Raw genomic sequence first — 16574 nt, 5'->3', positions numbered from 1 at the left:
TATTTTAGGGATATGTGGAGAACTACAGTTACCGACAGTCCTTGAACGCAGCTTCAAAACCGATCTCGGCTCAGAGAAAGAAGGAAGGAGATGGCCGACTAGTAGAAGGAAATATCATATTTCTGCTTCTCTGTCGGCAATATTAGTTTTATTCAAGGTTAATTTTCACAGTCTGAAACCGGAGGGGGACGTTAAAAACATTTAGCCCCTGTTCCACGATGGCAGAACAAAACAGCAACGTCAGATATCAGGAGGTAGGTAACAGGTTGCTGGCTCGCTGAAACGCTGCTAACAGCTAGCTGTCAGTAAGCGAAACAAGGAGCTCAAGCTACCGAGCGTTTGTTTACGGGCGGAGGCCCCATGTGTAGAAAAATAATTTAACCTTGTTTTAAACAAAACTACACCCAGTCAGGCTCGGGTAATATGACTGTTACTGTCAAATAAAGGTAGCATGTTTGTTTTAAGCTAATCTGTTAGAACGTTAGCTGCCTGAAAACTAGTTTAGTCCTGATTGTAACGTTAACTTCAGGAAAACCTCATAACAGTGGTATAGAAATGCGACTATGAAGCTAATCTGAAGATAAAAGCTTATCACTAAAATGTAGAAGTTGTAAGTCTAAGAAATTAATCATTTTAGATCTAAATACAATGTGAATCTTGGTTAAAAAAAAAAAAACTAATGCAAAGAAGACATGACATCCTGTGGAGTTGCGTACTGCGTGTATGCTTTAAAAATAGGCCGGCCTGAAGCATAAACGATCTAAGCCTTCAGGCCAGGAGAGAGCACTTGCATATTATGCAAAATATAAGAATGTAAACAATAACAAACCCAGTAATTTCATCTGATAGAGCCCTCAAAATTCTATAAATTAACATTGATACGTTTATTTTCGGATCCTTTTGAAATAATTGATAATGTATGTCATTCAATAGCACCAAACTAATGTTATGTAGTAAGTGCGTAAGTAAATAGTTATGATAGAATAGACTTCTATGGTTGGGTAAACATTGAGAGAGAAAAAAAAAAAAACATGAGTCATGCATTAATCGGCTGAATTATGACATCAAACTGTACCTGAAGACATCTGCAAACACCTAAAGTTAACAGCAGTGTTGGGATTATTACTTTTATTTACTTAATATTTAAAATGTTTGTTGAGTCCCTGCACTTTGCATTCACAACTATACAGTCCATTGCTGAAAGTTTGTGCTATTGCAGTTTTAACAATTACAATAAACACCACACAATATCGCTACCAAATTCTCAGTCCTTGTAGCTCCACACTAATTGGTATATTAAATAAATATAATTACGAGTGTGCATTTGTTTTTTGGCAACGGTATTCTACTAAGAGAAAGTGTTTCAAGTTTAAATTACTTTTTGTTTTGCAATTTTCCTTAAGATGAAGGAACCAGAAAGTGATCCTGACTAATAAACATTTGTCCTTTGCTGCTTAAAGTAAACACATCTTCTCTGGATAGCTACAATGTTCAGTAAGATAAGCAATCCCATTTACATTAAATATCACATTACAGACAGCAATAGTGAAGATGTTTTGTTTTTTTTCTCTTTCCTTCAGAATTTCTACATAATTGTTTTTCATCCAGCATCGTAGTGTGTTTTGTTCAGACAAAAAGCTGTATTGTTGTTGTGTGCTTTTATTTCAACAGCTGGTGAATGAGGAGGAGCCCGCCCAGTCCTCCCAGGAGAGCTCTGGACAGGATGCACCACCTCCCTACAGCAGCGTTGCTGCAGCCGATGCAGGTTAGGAAAGTCTCTGCTTCACCTCCACCTGTCAGGCGACACCCTTTTTTTTATTGACTCAGTCCTATTGATAACAATGTATGACAACTCGCCGTCTAAAGTGAAAGTGCTTATCTTTAAAAGCAAACGTCGTTAATCTTTAAAATGAATCTTTTTCTAAGAGCAGTTGCTCTCGCAAAGTGTATAAAACCCAACTACATCTGGAAAGTCAAGAGTATTTTACTGAAGCCGTTCTGTGACCAGCAATCAATAGTTTAAATAAAACAAATTCCATAAAGTTAGTAAATACTACTACTATGGTCCTAGTATTAAAATGCATATGACTGGAGAAGGTTCTCCTTGGCCGTAGATTATGTATTACCTAAGGATGGTGTAGGCTGAGTGGAGCTGGTGTCATGTTTCTAATCTCGCGTCTTTAGAGGTTGTAGGTCAACCCGCGTGTTGCGTAAGTGGGCGCAGCCTGGAGCTCTTCCTGGACGAGTTCATTGATCTGAACTGGAGTTGTTAGTGTTTGAAAGGAGCACTCCTGGATGAGAGCCAGCCGACCCAGATAAAAGTCTTGGCTTTTATGGGGGGGAGAGCGCGAGCTGTAATGGACATGTCTGCCGCTAATGCCGTGCTTCCTGCTGTAACTCATCCCACCCAGGTCAGGGTTTCGAATTCTCAGCTGCTGCTTTCGTTTTTAGAGGGAAGCGAAAGAAGATGTCTTCTGCACGTGTCAGCAGCCGGTCCTTAACCACAGCGCGGTAATAATCAGTAGTTCTTGGCTTTCGTTTGTCCCCGAAAGCAGATTTATATTTAAATCATTTAAAATTGCCATCGAGACTGTTGGTGTACGCAGTGCGTGGCACCTCAGGTCTGAGCTTTCACAATCATTTAACCGCTGGTTTGAAAGTATCTCCACCATGACCTTAAATCTTGTCAAATTAACGTCCTATCCAAGACATAATGTTCCAAAACTTTCAGGATGTGAGCGCTGATATGCCTGCATTTACGTCTCAAAGTTCCCCTCATGCTTATTTTCTGCAAGAGATTCAAGATACAAGATTAATTTGCCTGGTACTTATTGAAAATGTACAGTCTTTTCTCACCAGCCTCTGATTGTACGTGTAGCAGTTTAACACTGAAGGATTAGTAATTTCTAATTTCTGCTTCTACATCCGTCTGAAGTACGTAAAAACAAGACAACTAGCACAGAGCGCACAGCTGGTCTAAAAATGGGAGGCAGAATGGGAGGATCGACTAACATCCATCATAACAGGCAGAAATTGCAGAAAGCAAAAAAAAAAACTTGCAAAGTCATAATTTTTTTTCTCTTCCTGTAAGCTTCACGCTGATCAAAAAGCCCTCTTCACGCGTTCCATCCGCAGCTTTCTTTGAATACAAGGAAGATGGAGGGAGATTTCCCAACCCTCCGTCGTACAACGTCGCCACCACTTTACCCTCCTACGACGAGGCCGAGCGAAGCAAGGCCGAGGCCGCCGTGCCCCTGGTCACCGGAAGGGTCTCGGTACGTCTCCTCCTCTCTCTGCCGTGTCGGGAGGCAGCAGAAGTAAGCAGGGAGTCACTGGAACGCATGTCCCGCTGTCGTTGCAGGAAGACGACTTTGTGGCCAGAGATGACTTCGAAGACGCCGACCAGCTGCGGATAGGAAACGACGGCATCTTCATGCTCACTTTCTTCAGTAAGACGCGGTCTAGATCTTTGAAGTGTTTGCTGGTAAACCGGTGTAGAGAGAGAGAGTGAGAGGAGGCGTTGTACGTCTAGATCAGAGATCTTCAGGCCGAGATGCAGCAGAACAGTTTGAGTCTTTGTGTTTTGAGCTTTGTGAAGTTTCTCTGATTTTTACTTTTTTTTTTTTTTTTTGGGTGGATAGATGCCTTTGCTTAATGAATGAAATCTTTATTTGAAGTGAGCATGTTGTATTTATTTATGTTATGTGTTAAAATTGGTTTGACTAGAAAAATCTGCAAGAGAGCAAATATGTTTTCACAGTATTTTGTATAATTGTTACCAAGTTCAACATGCTAAACCTCCAACCACATGAAGTAGGAACCTTACAATCAATCACTCAGAGCTAATTATTTATTTATTTTGATTAGCGAGTGTGCATCATTCCAGATTTGGTCAGTTATCAAATTTAATTGCCTTTTTTTTTTTTCTCTGTTTGTTTTCACTGCTACACCGTATGACGTTCCCCGTTCCTCGTTCGTTCCTTTCTGTATTCAAACATGTGGACAAACGTTTCTCCCGCTTGACGTCATTTGGAACATTTTTCTGTCGCCAGTGGCATTCCTCTTCAACTGGATCGGCTTCTTTCTGTCGTTCTGTTTGACCACGTCTGCGGCCGGTCGATACGGAGCCATTTCCGGCTTCGGCCTGTCCCTCATCAAATGGGTTCTCATCGTCAGGGTGAGAGCGCGTTTCCGTCTCTACGCTCCTACCGTTCAGGGCGCATCACGCTTGCAGCTCCTTTACACCGCATCTCTTTCTGTTCCTGCAGTTTTCCACTTATTTCCCGGGATACTTCGACGGACAGTACTGGTTGTGGTGGGTGTTCCTGGCTCTGGGTGAGTGAGAGGCGTTTTGTGTATTCGTAAAAGTCATTTTATTCTAGCTAAAACAAACTTTATTTGCTTCTTTTATGATTGTACATCTGAGATTGTCTGTCATGTCATCATTTATGGATTTCAGGTTTCATGCTGTTCATCAGAGGCTTCGTTAACTACTCCAGAGTGCGCAAACTGGTTGATCCCACTTACGCCAACCTGCCCAGAACAAGAGTGCTTTTCATCTATTAGAGGCGAGTGCATTTAGCTTAGCTGAGATGATCGTTTACTCTGGTTGCTAGAGTTACAGGCACACCTGGTAAATGTGTTAAAAAACCCATAAAATAAATATTTTTTTATGACAGGAACATCATTTTAAATACTGAAAGTTTCTGTTATTTTCTTCTCTATAAAATCATTGGTGCCACGATTCTTATCAGTCCGTCTATTTGTAGTTTTTACACTCTTGTACTCAATGGATTAGCGTCCATAGTCCAGCTTTTCTCCAGTATTTATGTTGTTAGACTGAGGCTGACTTTATCTTTTTCTGTGTGGATCCTCCTAAGAGACCGGTTTAAAAACCATTTTTAGTCGTCACGTTTTGGCGTGCGAAGATGTCGACGGATTAAACCAAACGGTTCTAGATAAAGTCCCAGTAGAGTTAAACTCTACATCTCCCCCAAAACGCATCTCAGGATTTATTACACATTTGTTTTCCCCCCACTTCACTTTCCAAAGTCAAATCAAAGGTGAGATGTTTCAGTGTGAAATTCCTTTACTGTGACGACCTTCTTCCCCTTTTTTATTTTTTTTTTATTTTTATTTTTTTAAGGTTGTTTTCTTTTACACATTCACCAGAGTAGCCAATAAATGTGTTGGCCAAACTAAATGCGGCCACGTCTGCAACTCAACATCTGGTGCAGAAACGGATAATTTGATCTTTGCCGGGCCTTTTCCTCTCTTCACGTCGAGCAGATGGAAGGCGGCGAGAGGAGACGAAGCAAAACGACGTTCGAGAGTCGCACGAAGAGAGACTTGACCGGAAATCAGCCAGACGAGTTCTAGACGAAGACAACCTCAAGATGGTAACATATTCAGGAAATATATAAAACATGTGTTTTTCTTTTGTTTAGACATTTCATTAATGGAACATGGTAAGCAGTAATAGTCCCTTTAGCTATTCATTAGTGGCTAATGTTAAGTGCTATTTACATCTGTTGTAATGTAAGAGTATTTTGCCTTATATGATTTGATGGTAGCATAAGAGCATGCATCTGCCGCCAGGTTATTAATTAGAGCCGGGCTCATGTTGGCCAACGGGTTTTCTAATTCGCGCAGCACTGTAGTTTGACCACAGCATGCAGCACACTCTGTAACATTCACTTCATCGGTCTAATATCCAGTTAGACGTTTGCATTTCAATCAGCTATTGGCTTTAAGCGGTGCTGTTCCTTCTTCAACCGCTAGGGGGCGGCCGATGTCTTCACATTTCCAGACGTTTTCAGTGAGAGATAAACAAGAGAGCCTGCTTGTAATTTGCAATCCAAACATACCAGATCGACCTCTGTTTGTCAAGAGGTTTCGTTTAATAATTACTGCGGGTGAAAGCAGGTGAAACGATCCAAACCTGGAAGAAGAATTCAACTTACTGAGATGCTCTTGAAAAGAAATCCAGCCTCTTGTTTTCGTCTCACCCAGACTAGCGTCTAAATCTCTGAGCTGCTGCAGTGGCGCTGCTGAATTTTGGTGTTTGTCTGAGAAGGTCTCATTTAAATGCTGCAGTCTGACCTGCAGATGACTCCGCTGTGAGTCAGGGAGAATCTCTGCTGGAGGAAAAGCTCAGAGATTTAAAAAAGCTGTCTGGATTTCAGCTGTTAATGATCAAGTTTGAACAGCTGCATCACAATAATGAGCACAAAAATAGCTGAAGTTCCTCCTCCAGGTGGGATTTTTGCTTTAAGATTTAATTGACAGATGTGTTTTTTTTTTTCCTTTCAATTTTCTTCACACTGCGTTAGAAGTTGGTATCAATTAAATCAAGAACGTTGCTTTTCAGCTGCACTTATAGAAGTGTTAGCAGTAAAACCCAGACGATGTTATTCCCAGACCACACTGAAACAGTTTGAATCATTAACTTCATACTTCTGCCATGGCTTTGATTACAGCCCAGTTATGCTTGTTTCTATGTGATGTAGAGCTAAACTTTGGGGTCATGTTATGTAACTGTACAGAAATCATGTAGTGTTAAATAAATGTCACTTTCAATGGGTCCTCTGGGTCGTCTGTTTTTATTTTTTTTCCTAATTTTCACCCATTTATACAACTTTTCTCAAAGTATAAAGCTTCAAGTCAAGAAAGACGTGAAGCTCTATAGAGTCTTTTTTTTATCAGCAGAAACTTAAGTGTCACTAAATCACTGAACCTATAACATTTTGAATTTACAAGAATAGTTTTATATACCTGTAAACGTCAAGAGTTCTGGTTCTTGCTCATAAATTCACAGGGGAAGTTAAGAGAAACTCAGCAGGAACCTGGTTAGTGATAAAGTTTCTCTGGTTCTTCCTGTCCACATACAGGCACATCTCTTAAGAACCACACTATTACTCAAAAGGTGATTCATTTCATTAGATTTATTGCACATGGATAAAATTCAAGTATTAGTTTCTGTTTGCTCTGATTATCAGCTTGCATGTAATGCAAATCAAAATATCACAGAAGAGCATTCTCTGCTTCAGAAGTTGCTGAACAGAATGAATCAAATTTTATTTGAATAGCACATTTCAGCAATAAGGCAAGTTCAAAGTGCTTTACATCATAAAAACACAAAAATCAACAATTGAAACATTCCATTTTTCCAAGTGTCGTCATTAAACATCAAAAATGTTGGTTAGTGTTTCATTTATTATGGTGAAAAAAGGAACTCTGAACAGAGTCTAGATTCAAAGAAACTCGTCTGTTTTACAAGTTTCGGGAAGTTTGTTCTAGATTAGTGGTGCATAGAAGCTGAATCCTGCTTCTCCATGTTTGGAGATGCAGAGCAGAGCCAGAAGCCCTGAGTGGTCTGGTTGATGCAACAACTACAGCAGACCTTTAATGCGTTGCGGTGCTAAGGACTGATGCGGTCGTCGTTCATGACTCTGATCTGGTGGCTCTTGAGGCGCTGACTCACATCTTATGTGAGTCAGCGCCTCACATAAGATGTGAGACATTATTAAAAGGAAGTGGTTATCCCTTCTAATGGCTTTGGTTATTCCTGTTTTTTTTTCTCCCACACTTTTTGCTTCCACTCAACTTTCCACCAAAATGTTTCGATACAACTAGGAACAGTTAGCTTTATTTGGAATAATGCTTTGTAGTTTATGCCCTTGTGGAGGGAGTCTAAGACTTTCTGCTGGATAATTGCCAAGTCAGCAGTCTTCCCTCTGAGCATACTAGGCCATCAAATAAAACACTTCTTAAAAGTCCACTTATAATCTGTCTTATCTGATATTCAAAGTCTGGAGAAATCAGGATTGTGTTTCAGTTAGCTGAGTTAAATAGCTGCTAAGTAAAGGCTGCGCAGACGTGTTAGTTGACAGGAAGGATACAACTCTAGAGGTAAACTACTCATGCATCAGAGCTCAACATTCCTCACATCCCGTCACTAGAGAGGCTCACTAATCCCAGGAATCCTCCAGCTGTCTTGGGATGAAGAAGATGGCCTTCTGTCCGATGTGGGTTCTTGGGCCCAGCTTAGTCCTGCCGTTCTTCTTGAGGCCGACGTACCAGCTGCTGTCCTGGTATTTCTGAGACTTGTACGTGTTGTAGTGGTTCTCCTCCAGGTTCTCCAGGAAGCGGCACTCGTCGGTTACTGTGGACTGACGGAGACGGAAGGTTGAAGGAACGACGCGTGAAGCTGAATGGATCTCCAGAACGTTAGAAGTAGCTGTTGGACACTCACCGAGCCGTACAGACGGCCTTCTGCGCTCATGGCCAGGTATCGCTCTGCCGCCTTTCCCAGGATGACGACGACGCCTCTGCCCACGGCTACGAGCTTTAGCACAGCTGACGGGAAAGACGGGTGAGAAATCAGACTAGATGCAAACCTTTTACAGAGGCTCTCGAATCTACAGGAGCTCTGCTGCAGCTGGTTTCATCCAGGAAGCTGCTGCTGCTGCTGCTGCTATTTTATAAGCCAAATAAATAACGTATCTGTCAGATTTAACCTTTGATCCCCACCGTAGAGCTTCAGAGACGGATGTGATCAGTTAATCGTATTTATGTAAGCATTTAGGAGAGTGTTTTCATTTTCAGCTGGCCTCGATGTGCTTTTGATGAGAAAAAAAATAAATAAATGTGGACATACTCTGAGAAAAGGAAACGCATGTTGATTCCTGTTTGTTTGTGTTGGTTTGACAACAGGGAAACGTTTCCTGCAGATCAGATCCATGCAGACATCTTCACGCTCGCAGCTGGGAGCAATTCACAGCGAGCGCTTCACTTTCTCCACGTCGCGTCACAGCCTCCAAAACTCCGAAAACAAATTAAGAGTTCTCTCCCCTCAAGCCTTACGCACAACACCCCATGTTGAGAAAGAGGAAAGGTTTTCCATCCATTTTCTTGCACCCTTTTTCCCTCAGTGGGGTCGGGAGGGGTGCTGGTGCCCATCTCCAGCCAACATTTCGGGCGAGAGGCGGGGTACACCCTGGACAGGTCGCCAGTCTGTCGCAGGGCAACACAGAGACACACAGGACACACAACCATGCACACACACACACTCACACCTAGGGGCAATTTGGAGAGGCCAATTAACCTGACAGTCATGTTTTTGGACTGTGGGAGGAAACCGGAGTACCCGGAGAAAACCCACGCATGCACAGGGAGAACATGCAAACTCCATGCAAAAAGACCCCAGACTGGGAATCGAACCCAGAACCTTCTTGCTGCAAGGCAACAGCTCTACCAACTGCGCCACTGTGCAGCCCTGAGGAAAGGTTTTAATTTAGAAAATAAGAAAACTCCCACAGAATGATACTTGCATAATTAAAGCATTTTTTGGTATTAATTTACCATCTCAGGTCTTCTTGAATAAATGTTTGGATGTGTCGGGGGTTTTTTTGTTCTTGCCTGTTCCTCTCATCTACCCACCGCCCCGCCCCGTCTCTGCAACATCATGCTGCCGCATCACATCATGCTTGCTTCACTATGGGGGATGATTGCAGCTAAAGGAGGAGGTGAGCAGTGCCTGATTTCCAGACCTGGTGTTTGGGATTTAGGCCAGTTCAGTTTTATTCATCCCAAAAAGAAAGTTGGAAGGACCGACTGCCACAACTTGCTTACAGCTCATTTTCTGAGAAGCAGAGTTGATATTCAACGGCAACATATTCCTCGGATGGTTCAATCAGTCGTCGTCGAGCGCTGCTAATCCACCTCGTTTGCTTTTGCCACTCCCCTTTAAATCTGTCTGGATGTACAGTTCGAAAGCTGGTCAGAGAGAGACCTTGAAGCGGAGAGTATAATCATCCCCCCAAATACGGTCGGTGGAAGAGATGGTTAGAACTTCTCTCGCTGTTTTTTTGGTCCTGCCCTGCATCCACAAAAGTCTCCTTGTCAGGCCCTGATTATTAGATTTTTATTTGAAAAAGAAAATTCAAAACCACACACCACTTTCCTTCCAGTTCTCCATGACGCAGCACTGTCTGTCAGTCTGCTCCATAAAGTAAAACTTACAAAAAAAAAATCCAGTAACATCTGAGGTTGAAATGTAACAAAATGTGAAGTTTAAGAGCTCTGAGCTCTTTTGCCAGGCAGTGCACCTCACATTACACAGCATTCCTTCTGTCATTTGAAACATTTCTTCTTTTTTTTTCTTTTTTTTTCAGTTTCACTTGTGAACTTCAGATAAAGCAACTACTGTAAAGAGGCAGATCAGGTTCCCTCCTCAATAAATGAGAGAGACACATTATACTTTCAAATGTCTCTTTGCAGTAGATGTAATTTGAGTGCATTTATTCAGTGACAACATAAAAAAAAGAACAATCTTAAACTAAAACTCCCTCAGCACAATTACTGGTACCTCAAAGAACCTATTTATAGATAAATGTGAAGCTATCCTTTATTTTAGGTCTTATTTTTTTTCTCTTAATGATCAGAGCATGTGATCAATGAGTAAAGCTATGATTTATTGGGTACAACAGCAATGCAAAACATTTCTTTTAACCATTTTCTTTGGTGAGGTCCCATATTTATCTAACCTCTGGGGACAGTGAGCAGGTTGGTTAGAAAATCTGTGAGATCAGCAGCACAAAGTAGCACAATGGTATCACAAAGTTTCCATAACAGCCTTTAGAAACTATAGTAGCTACTCGCCAACTGATTATATGGGAGTGATCCCAGAAAAACAAAACAATAAAACCCCCAAAACATTTTATGTTCAGCCATCAGCAACGAACTTGTGGAGCTTCCTAAACGCAGAGAAACTCTCCACATGGGTCTGTTGTGAAACAATGGATGAAAAAGTGACTCGTCCTCTGTTAAGCATGGTGGAGGTTATATGATGCTGTGGGACTGTTCCTCTTCCAAAGGTCTTAAGAACCTTACGGCACATTTTAAAAAACATAATCCTTTTCTACGACGGAGTTACAAATGGGTTGTCACTGAGTATTTTCTAAGTCTTTCTAATCAACACATGAATGTTTTTCCAGCGTCTCTTTGCAGAAAAATGGTCGAAAGTGGACTAGGATGGTAACTTCTTACATTTACTCTGTTGCCTTTACATGAGTCAGGTTTTTGGGGAAAAGACGACTTTTAGCAGTATTTTCACTAAGCTGTACTTTTTAACTTTTTGAGTACTTTCATTACTAGAGTAAAATGTCTGGCTACTCATCCCACTGAGAGTAACTTCACTGAACGAAGCTTAGTTTTAACCAAGAATTCACCAGTCATAGACACACACCTGAAGCTTCTGTTAAAATTTTATACTGAAAGAATTTGATTTAGAATTTTTTTTTTTTTTTTTTTTTTTTGCAATTATATGAATTACTTTCATGTTTGGTCTTTAAAATACCGACATTGTTTACATAACATTGTCTGATGACGTAATTTTGAAATATTAAAAGATTACTCTTTTGACGATTTACTACTTGAATCACCAAATACTTTTCTTTTTTTTTCTTTTTTTTTTTTTACTCTTACCCGAGTAAGTTCATAAAATTCCTCGCTCCTTTTCACTGTTACTTGAGTAAAACCATGTTGAAGTAACGCTACTCTTACTTGAGTACACATGTTTGGGGTACTGCACCCACCTCTGAACAAAACCGCCAGACCTCCCTCAAGCTGTGTGCTTGTGACTTTAGAGAAGATCACAATCATTTCCGAGCTTCACTGGTTCGTGGGCCGGTGCTGCAGTTTGATGCGCCACCGGAGGAAACGAAGGCATCATGTTTGCAGGCCTGACCTGGATGGGAAATGCGCAGTGTGCTGCGGCGGCGGCCTCACTCACTGTGATCGTCCCGCTCATCCCGCTCGCCCCGCACCGTCCCATCGGCCAGGATCTGGAGGTGGTATCCGCCGTTCATGCAGTACAGCCGCGTCGGCCGCCGGTAGTCGCGCAGCGTGGGGCCGCCGTCAAAAGCTCGCTCTTCGGCCGCGACCGCGTCTTCATCCGCCATCATCCTCAGGGGACAGCGGGGCTCAGCAGGTGGGTCACAGGTGGGGGGTGGGGGGGTTTGGGGGATGGTCTGTGCCCTGCGGTGGTCTACTGTTGGTGTCGTCGAGAACGAGCGAGGCGCGCCCCCGATTCCTGCCTCAACCTGCACCTTCCGTCATGAATCAACTGAGGTTAAAAACCTGCGTGAAGCTGACACCCCACCCACGTCAAAAAATCCAGCAAATAGTCTGAATGGTTAGTGCTCCCTTTGTGCAGGTTTGTGCCGTTAAAATTTTCGTTTGTGCAGTTTTGGTTTCTGAGATATTAAACATTATTTTTTAGGTCATCTAGAGTTCACCATCCCCCCATATCGCTCCAAAACAAACCAAAGTGGGCTAGTTCGTTAGTGCTCCGTTTGTGCAGGTTTGTGCAGTTAAAATTTTCGTTTGTGCAGTTTTGGTTTCTGAGATATTAAAAGTTATAATTTTGGCCGATGACGTCACCATCCCCCCATATCGCTCCAAAACAAACCAAAGTGGGCTAGTTCGTTAGTGCTACGTTTGTGCAGGTTTGTGCAGTTAAAATTTTCGTTTGTGCAGTTTTGGTTTCTGAGATATTAAAAGTTATAATTTTGGCCGATGACGTCATCATCCCCCATATCGCTCCAAAACAAACCAAAGTGGGCTAGTTCGTTAGTGCTCTGTTTGTGCAGGTTTGTGCCGTTAAAATTTTCGTTTGTGCAGTTTTGGTTTCTGAGATATTAAACATTATTTTTAGGTCATCTAGAGTTCACCATCCCCCATATGCTCCAAAACAAACCAAAGTGGGCTAGTTCGTTAGTGCTCCGTTGTGCAGGTTTGTGCCGTTAAAATTTTCGTTTGTGCAGCTTTCATCTTTGAGATATTAAAAGTTATAATTTTGGCCGATGACGTCACCATCCCCCATATGCTCCAAAACAAACCAAAGTGGGCTAATTCGTTAGTGCTCTGTTTGTGCAGGTTTGTGCCGTTAAATTTTCGTTTGTGCAGTTTTCGTCTTTGAGATATTAAAAGTTATAATTTTGGCCGATGACGTCATCATCCCCCCATATCCTCCAAAAAAAAACAAAATGGGCTAGTACGTTAGTGCACTGTTTGTGCAGGTTGTGCCGTTAAAATTTCGTTTGTGCAGTTTTGGTTTCTGAGATATTAAACATTATTTTTTAGGTCATCTAGAGTTCACCATCCCCCCATATGCTCCAAAACAAACCAAAGTGGGCTAATTCGTTAGTGCTCTGTTTGTGCAGGTTTGTGCCGTTAAAATTTTCGTTTGTGCAGCTTTCGTCTTTGAGATATTAAAAGTTATAATTTGGCCGATGACGTCACCATCCCCCATATCGCTCCAAAACAAACCAAAGTGTGGGCTACTTCTTGTAATTCTTCAGATTCTCAGCTGTTGTACAATGTGTACATTTTGTTTTGAACTTCAATAAAGACTTAGAACAAGAAAAAATGTGTCTCATTTCAAGAAATGTTTTAAGATAGCAATGTTTTTTCACGAACGTAGCGCACAATAATTGAATCCTGCTAATAAAGGACATGCAGCCTGACCCTAACGTAATGTGTATAACCTGTTCAACTGTGCTTTGATTTCGGAGGTGGTCTGAAGAATTATATTCACATTGTTGATGTACTGTCTGCTGATTATGCAGCAAACGTGTAAAAAAATTACATGAGCCTATAAAGGCCAATTTGCTAGTTGAGCATTAATTTGATTTTACCTTGTTAAAAAATCAAAATCGGGGTTGAAAAAATTCCAAAAATGACTTATTCAAAACGATTTGAGACCGCTAGAATATTAACGAGAGGTTGAAATTACACTTGCTCTGCAAAACAAGATGGGAGGGGGGGGGAGGGCAGGAGGCTCACTACAGTGTGGGTGGAGCCAATCCCAGTTGTGTGAGAACTATGTCAAAGTTCGCAAAACATGTCTCCTTGAAGCCCATACACATTTAATTTAAGAAATTGGATGAAATGAAAGTCGTTGCATTGAAACTATATTTACTAAATATTAAGTACATTACTTGGATGAACTTTGAAATAATGACACATTTCCGTTTTACTCGGCAAAATCTTTGCTCAAGCAACTAGCAAATTGGCCTTTATAGGCTCATGTAATTTTTTTACACGTTTGCTGCATAATCAGCAGACAGTACATCAACAATGTGAATATAATTCTTCAGACCACCTCCGAAATCAAAGCACAGTTGAACAGGTTATACACATTACGTTAGGGTCAGGCTGCATGTCCTTTATTAGCAGGATTCAATTATTGTGCGCTACGTTCGTGAAAAAACATTGCTATCTTAAAACATTTCTTGAAATGAGACACATTTTTTCTTGTTCTAAGTCTTTATTGAAGTTCAAACAAAATGTACACATTGTACAACAGCTGAGAATCTGAAGAATTACAAGAAGTAGCCCACACTTTGGTTTGTTTTGGAGCGATATGGGGGGATGGTGACGTCATCGGCCAAAATTATAACTTTTAATATCTCAAAGACGAAAGCTGCACAAACGAAAATTTTAACGGCACAAACCTGCACAAACGGAGCACTAACGAACTAGCCCACTTTGGTTTGTTTTGGAGCATATGGGGTGATGGTGAACTCTAGATGACCTAAAAAATAATGTTTAATATCTCAGAAACCAAAACTGCACAAACGAAAATTTTAACGGCACAAACCTGCACAAACAGAGCACTAACGAACTAGCCCACTTTGGTTTGTTTTGGAGCATATGGGGGGATGATGACGTCATCGGCCAAAATTATAACTTTTAATATCTCAGAAACCAAAACTGCACAAACGAAAATTTTAACTGCACAAACCTGCACAAAGGGAGCACTAACGAACTAGCCCACTTTGGTTTGTTTTGGAGCGATATGGGGGGATGGTGAACTCTAGATGACCTAAAAAATAATGTTTAATATCTCAGAAACCAAAACTGCACAAACGAAAATTTTAACGGCACAAACCTGCACAAACGGAGCACTAACCATTCAGACTATTTGCTGGATTTTTTGACGTGGGTGGGGTGTCAGCTTCACGCAGGTGGATTACAACTCCCTAAAATGGTTCATAACTGTAGCACCTGTGTAAACATGTTGCATTTTATTTTAATGCTCCAGTTTTATTTCGATATAACGTTCTACAGCAGTAAAAGACACAGTTTCATATTATTCTGTTGGCTGGATGCAAAATATGCCAGTTGCATATTATAGTTGTTTAATCCAGACGTTTTCATCAGAATCAGTGAGTTTCAAAGGACATTGGTTTCTTTCATTACTTCTCATCATTTTGCCACTTCGGTGTAAGGTTTATTCTTTATTTTCACAATTATGTTTGTTGTGGTTAGCTGCTGAGTGTGCTATTTAAATAAAATTGATGATTACAAAACACGTTTATCAGTCGTACGTTTCCAGGACTAAAGCAACAGTCTTTTCAAAGGACTCTAAAAAGTAATACAGGTGGAATTCGATCACAAGAGACTGAAAAACTAGAAGAATAGAATAAATTAAGAAACAAAAGGAATCAAAATTGCATGAAATGACAACTAATTTCCTCCTCGCATTAAATCGCCAGGCCTGATTGTTATGGGCCTCTATGAGTCAAATAACAATCAAATCTGGTTTCAGATATTTTTTTTTCCAAGTTTCACAACCTAAATGTTTCTTCGTTCTGCCACTGAAGTGCGTTTTATCATGACTGTATGCGACAGACCACCGAAAGGCTAAAATGGAATAAAAACCAGGGTTTAATGATTGTTCAACCCCTTCACTCTGATACCTCCAAATAAGATGTTTTGCTCAAGCAGCTCAAGCTCACCGATTTGACGGAGAGCGGTGTTTGAACGTCAGTTTTCATGTCTTAACCACAGACTCTCAATTGTGTTTTTATCTAGACTTTGACTGGGCCATTCTGACAGTGGAGAAAAACTTGGATCTAAGCCTGTGTGGATCATATCTCTGGCAGTACGGGGCTCCTGTCCAGCTGGAATGGGGGGAATCTCCTCCCCAGTCCAGGTCTTACAGCTCCACCATCGACTTCCCACGAACTGTGACCTCCCCAGAGCATGATGCTGCCACCACATTTCACAGCAGGGATGTCGCGCATGGTCACTTATATTTTGAGAGATTAAATTACATAAAACGGGATCAGTTGGACAAATATATTTGCTGTTCTTTATTATTATTTTTTATTTAAAAGAGGTTTAATAAACACAGGAATGCCAAACTTTTCACATTTTTGTTGGAAATTCATGAATTGTTTTCCTTCCACTTCGCAATAACCCGCTGCTTAATTTCAGTCTGAAAGCTAAATTCTGTGGTTCACACGGCAAGAAAGGATACTTTCTTTAATCAAAGACGTTTGGTAAAACATTATGCCGAGTATTCCGCCAATCAGCTGCTAGTTTACGTATTTAAAAAACGGGACGTGATTCTCACTGGCTCTCCCTCATCAGGTGTGGGCGCCTTTAAAGTGCTTCTGCTTTGCATCTTGGCGAGGTTCATTTTCAGGGCATCTCAACAGTAAATAAACCAGGTGTCAGATGGAGAAAAAAAAAATTTATTGGATGAACAAGTGCTGTTACCA

At 41.1% G+C, this 16574-nt stretch overlaps 2 protein-coding genes and 1 long non-coding RNA gene across 3 annotated transcripts; 2 read left to right on the top strand and 1 right to left on the bottom strand.

Moving 5' to 3' along the window:
• The first annotated feature begins 49 nt into the window (after positions 1–49).
• Positions 50–6583, top strand: ndfip1 (Nedd4 family interacting protein 1). The gene is made up of 8 exons (XM_008420055.3): positions 50–254; positions 1672–1765; positions 3136–3275; positions 3362–3449; positions 4053–4177; positions 4269–4335; positions 4460–4568; positions 5290–6583. The coding sequence occupies exons 1-7, from the start codon at positions 219–221 to the stop codon at positions 4564–4566; spliced, it is 657 nt and encodes a 218-aa protein (XP_008418277.1). The 5' UTR covers positions 50–218; the 3' UTR covers positions 4567–4568; positions 5290–6583.
• A 346-nt stretch (positions 6584–6929) lies between these two features.
• Positions 6930–11966, bottom strand: fgf1a (fibroblast growth factor 1a). The gene is made up of 3 exons (XM_008420057.3): positions 11795–11966; positions 8255–8358; positions 6930–8171 (listed from the first exon to the last, which is right to left on the bottom strand). The coding sequence occupies exons 1-3, from the start codon at positions 11964–11966 to the stop codon at positions 7971–7973; spliced, it is 477 nt and encodes a 158-aa protein (XP_008418279.1). The 3' UTR covers positions 6930–7970.
• On the top strand, positions 11860–16221 carry LOC103471209 (uncharacterized). Its single transcript, XR_534607.2, has 2 exons — positions 11860–11992; positions 15883–16221. It is a non-coding gene; the product is annotated as an uncharacterized LOC103471209 (long non-coding RNA).
• Positions 16222–16574: the final 353 nt, after the last annotated feature.

The sequence above is a fragment of the Poecilia reticulata genome, chromosome 10, assembly GCF_904066995.2.
Source record: "Poecilia reticulata chromosome 10, P_reticulata-male-v2, whole genome shotgun sequence".
NCBI classification, from domain to species: domain Eukaryota; kingdom Metazoa; phylum Chordata; class Actinopteri; order Cyprinodontiformes; family Poeciliidae; genus Poecilia; species Poecilia reticulata.
The sequence above is the reverse complement of the archived record's forward strand: the minus strand, read 5'-3'. Positions and strand labels throughout refer to the sequence as shown.

What these genes read in the sequence shown, in the direction of transcription:
- fgf1a (XM_008420057.3), bottom strand. Translation starts at nt 11,966, where the DNA reads ATGATGGCGGATGAAGACGCGGTCGCGGCCGAAGAGCGAGCTTTTGAC. An exon ending in GGATGAGCGGGACGATCACA is followed by an intron (nt 8,359 to 11,794) that starts GTGAGTGAGGCC and finishes CTTTCCCGTCAG; the next exon opens with CTGTGCTAAAGCTCGTAGCC. An exon ending in AAGGCCGTCTGTACGGCTCG is followed by an intron (nt 8,172 to 8,254) that starts GTGAGTGTCCAA and finishes CGTCTCCGTCAG; the next exon opens with TCCACAGTAACCGACGAGTG.
- ndfip1 (XM_008420055.3), top strand. Translation starts at nt 219, where the DNA reads ATGGCAGAACAAAACAGCAACGTCAGATATCAGGAG. An exon ending in AATGGGTTCTCATCGTCAGG is followed by an intron (nt 4,178 to 4,268) that starts GTGAGAGCGCGT and finishes CTGTTCCTGCAG; the next exon opens with TTTTCCACTTATTTCCCGGG. An exon ending in GTGGGTGTTCCTGGCTCTGG is followed by an intron (nt 4,336 to 4,459) that starts GTGAGTGAGAGG and finishes TATGGATTTCAG; the next exon opens with GTTTCATGCTGTTCATCAGA.